The sequence below is a fragment of the Typha latifolia genome, chromosome 5 (genome assembly GCF_019914945.1).
Source record: "Typha latifolia isolate L0001 chromosome 5, TyphaL0001v2, whole genome shotgun sequence".
Classification (NCBI taxonomy): domain Eukaryota; kingdom Viridiplantae; phylum Streptophyta; class Magnoliopsida; order Poales; family Typhaceae; genus Typha; species Typha latifolia.
In genome coordinates, this window is record NC_133090.1 from 7,608,950 (window position 1) to 7,611,537 (window position 2,588).

Sequence of the window (2,588 nt, forward strand, 5' to 3'; positions counted from 1 at the left end):
TAGGATGGAGGTGATGATGGAGTGGAGGTCGAGTAGTTGATGGAGGTGGCTCGGCAATAGATGATGGTGGTGGTGATTCAAGGCTATGATTGGCCTACAATTGTGGTAAAAACTATATAGGAGGTAGAGACGGTTAAGATAAAAAGACGAAGGGGGGAGAAGTAGGCCTGCACTACAGAACAAGGGGGATCGATGGCAAAGGGAGATTAGAAGCTAGACGAGACCGTGCCAACGAAAAAGGTAGCGCTGGTTGGTAAAGGAGGAGAGAGATGTAGAGGCCGGCAGCCTAGTTGAGAGAGATGCCAGGGCAAAAGTCAATTAATCTTTTATTCTAAACATATCTAAGATATAAGCCATAAAGCCCTATTTATAGAGATTAAATCAAAAAGTCTAAAACAAATTTAACTAAACCAGTCTTCCTTATTTTCTCGGATTAACCCTTCGTTTCGCCATAGAAAGATTTCGAATCTGGAGAAGTTCTGAATACCATAGCTATATATCTAGAGGTTGGCGATCTTATCCACTAGTTTGATATTATTCAAATATCTGTAGAATATTCTGTGAATATTTTTCCAAAATTATACAAAGCTGAATTTTGCTAATTAAATAAAATCCTAACATACTAAGACTTTGAGTAGACCACATAAGAATAATAAATAAGATAACTAGACTTGATCTATTAAGCCCAATGTCTTTCGAGGTGATCCGATCTAGTCCGAATCGCATCACATACATCCCCATTAGCATATAGCTCCACTTATCAAATTAAAAGTCTCAAAAGGTCTTATTCATGAGGAAGAGTCTATAAAAATGCAGCAGCAACAAGTTCATGGCTTTCTAAAAAATATATGGAACAACTAATTGGCAATCTAGATTGGAAAGTTAATTCTATGAAGAAGGCAGTTGGGAGAGAATAGATGTTAAATGTATCAAGAATGCAAGTTTATAGAGCAAAGAAAAAGGCTTTGCAGAATATAAAAGGAAGTCATATAAAGCAATATGCTAAGTTATGAGATTATTGTGAAATATTAAGAAAACAGACTCCTAGAAGTAGGGCCATGTTACAAGTAGATAGGCCTACTTTGGATGTGCAGCCAGTGTTCAGATGGCTTTTCACTATGTATGATGCACAATTTAGAAGATTTTTGGATAGATGTAGACCCATAATTGGGTTAGATGTTTGTCACTTGAAAGGATCATATGATGGGTAACTGTTGCATGCAGTAGGGATGGATGGGAACAATCAAATGTATCCATTAGCTATACAAGTAGCTGAAGCGGAATGCAAGGATAGTTGGACATGGTTTTTGAAGAATGCAAGGACATTTTTGCGAACCTTGCATTATGATTGGAAAGCCTAAGGATAAAGGGTGGATTTTTTATCTCACATAGACAAAAGGTATACTTTGTACAATCAATTATTTATTTCTATCTAATAAGAATTAAGAATTTAATATTTTTCTATCTATTATTGCAAGGTCTTATACAGACTTTTGAAGAGCTAATACTTGGAGTAGAGCACAGATATTATGCTAGACATTTGTATGCAAACTTTGTAAAGATATTCAAAGGAAAACAATACAAAAATATGATGTGGGCAACTGCATCGGCCTACATAGCATATGAATTTCAAGAAAAAATGGATGAGTTGAAATCTCACAACCAAGAAGCCTATAACTGGTTAATGAAAGAAAACCTTGCTTGTTGGGCCAAGTCCAAACAAAGCTCTAGAAGTAAAAGTGATAGAATTGTGAATAACATGAGTGAGGCATCCAATGTCTTCTTAAAAGATGTCAGGGATAAACCAATCATCACAATGGTGGAGGGAATTAGAGGGCAGTTGATGACTAGATATCAGGAGAGGATGCAATTGAGAGTTAACTACAAAAAAAATATTTGTCCCAAGATTTTAAAAAAATTAGAACAAAGAAAGGTGGAAGCAAGAAAATATGAACCATTATATGCAGGCAACAACATCTTTGAGCTTACCAGCAGATTTAAGACTAAAATTGTTAAGTTATTAGAGATGAAATGTACATGTAAGTTGGGGACCTAATTGGTGTTCCATGTGCACATGGCATTGCAGCAATATTTGCAGATAAAAGACAGCTAGAGAACTTTGTCATTGAGTACTACCATAAGGACACATTTATCAAGACATATAATCACATTATTTATTCAATCCTTGATCAAACAGCTTGGATGCATACCAATTGTGATCCTATACAACCTCCACATTATAAAAGACAGCCTGGTACGCCCAAGAAAAATAGAAGAAGAGCTGAAGATAAGCCAAGAAAACCCTACCTAGCTAGGAGACAAATTGCCTCACTAAAGTGCAATACTTGCAAACAGATTCGTCACAATTCTAGGACATGCGGATCAACTCGCAGATCAACACCTAGTTTTTCCACATTATAAGTGATAGTGATTTTTTTAATTAATTACCTTATTATCTGTAATGCCCCCGCACGGCACGGGCACGTGCACGCCCACGCGCCCACACGGCACGCGCAGCGCAAGCGACAGGTCGGGCGGGGCCTGTCACGGACATACTCTCCTGTGCACATACAATCATGACATCCTCA

The 2,588-nt window shown here is 37.4% G+C and overlaps 1 protein-coding gene across 1 annotated transcript; it reads left to right on the forward strand.

Annotated features, from left to right (window-relative positions):
- The first annotated feature begins 1,058 nt into the window (after positions 1 to 1,058).
- Positions 1,059 to 2,056, forward strand: LOC140788504 (uncharacterized). The gene is made up of 3 exons (XM_073137765.1): positions 1,059 to 1,155; positions 1,225 to 1,316; positions 1,490 to 2,056. The coding sequence occupies exons 1-3, from the start codon at positions 1,059 to 1,061 to the stop codon at positions 2,054 to 2,056; spliced, it is 756 nt and encodes a 251-aa protein (XP_072993866.1).
- The last annotated feature ends 532 nt before the right edge of the window (positions 2,057 to 2,588 follow it).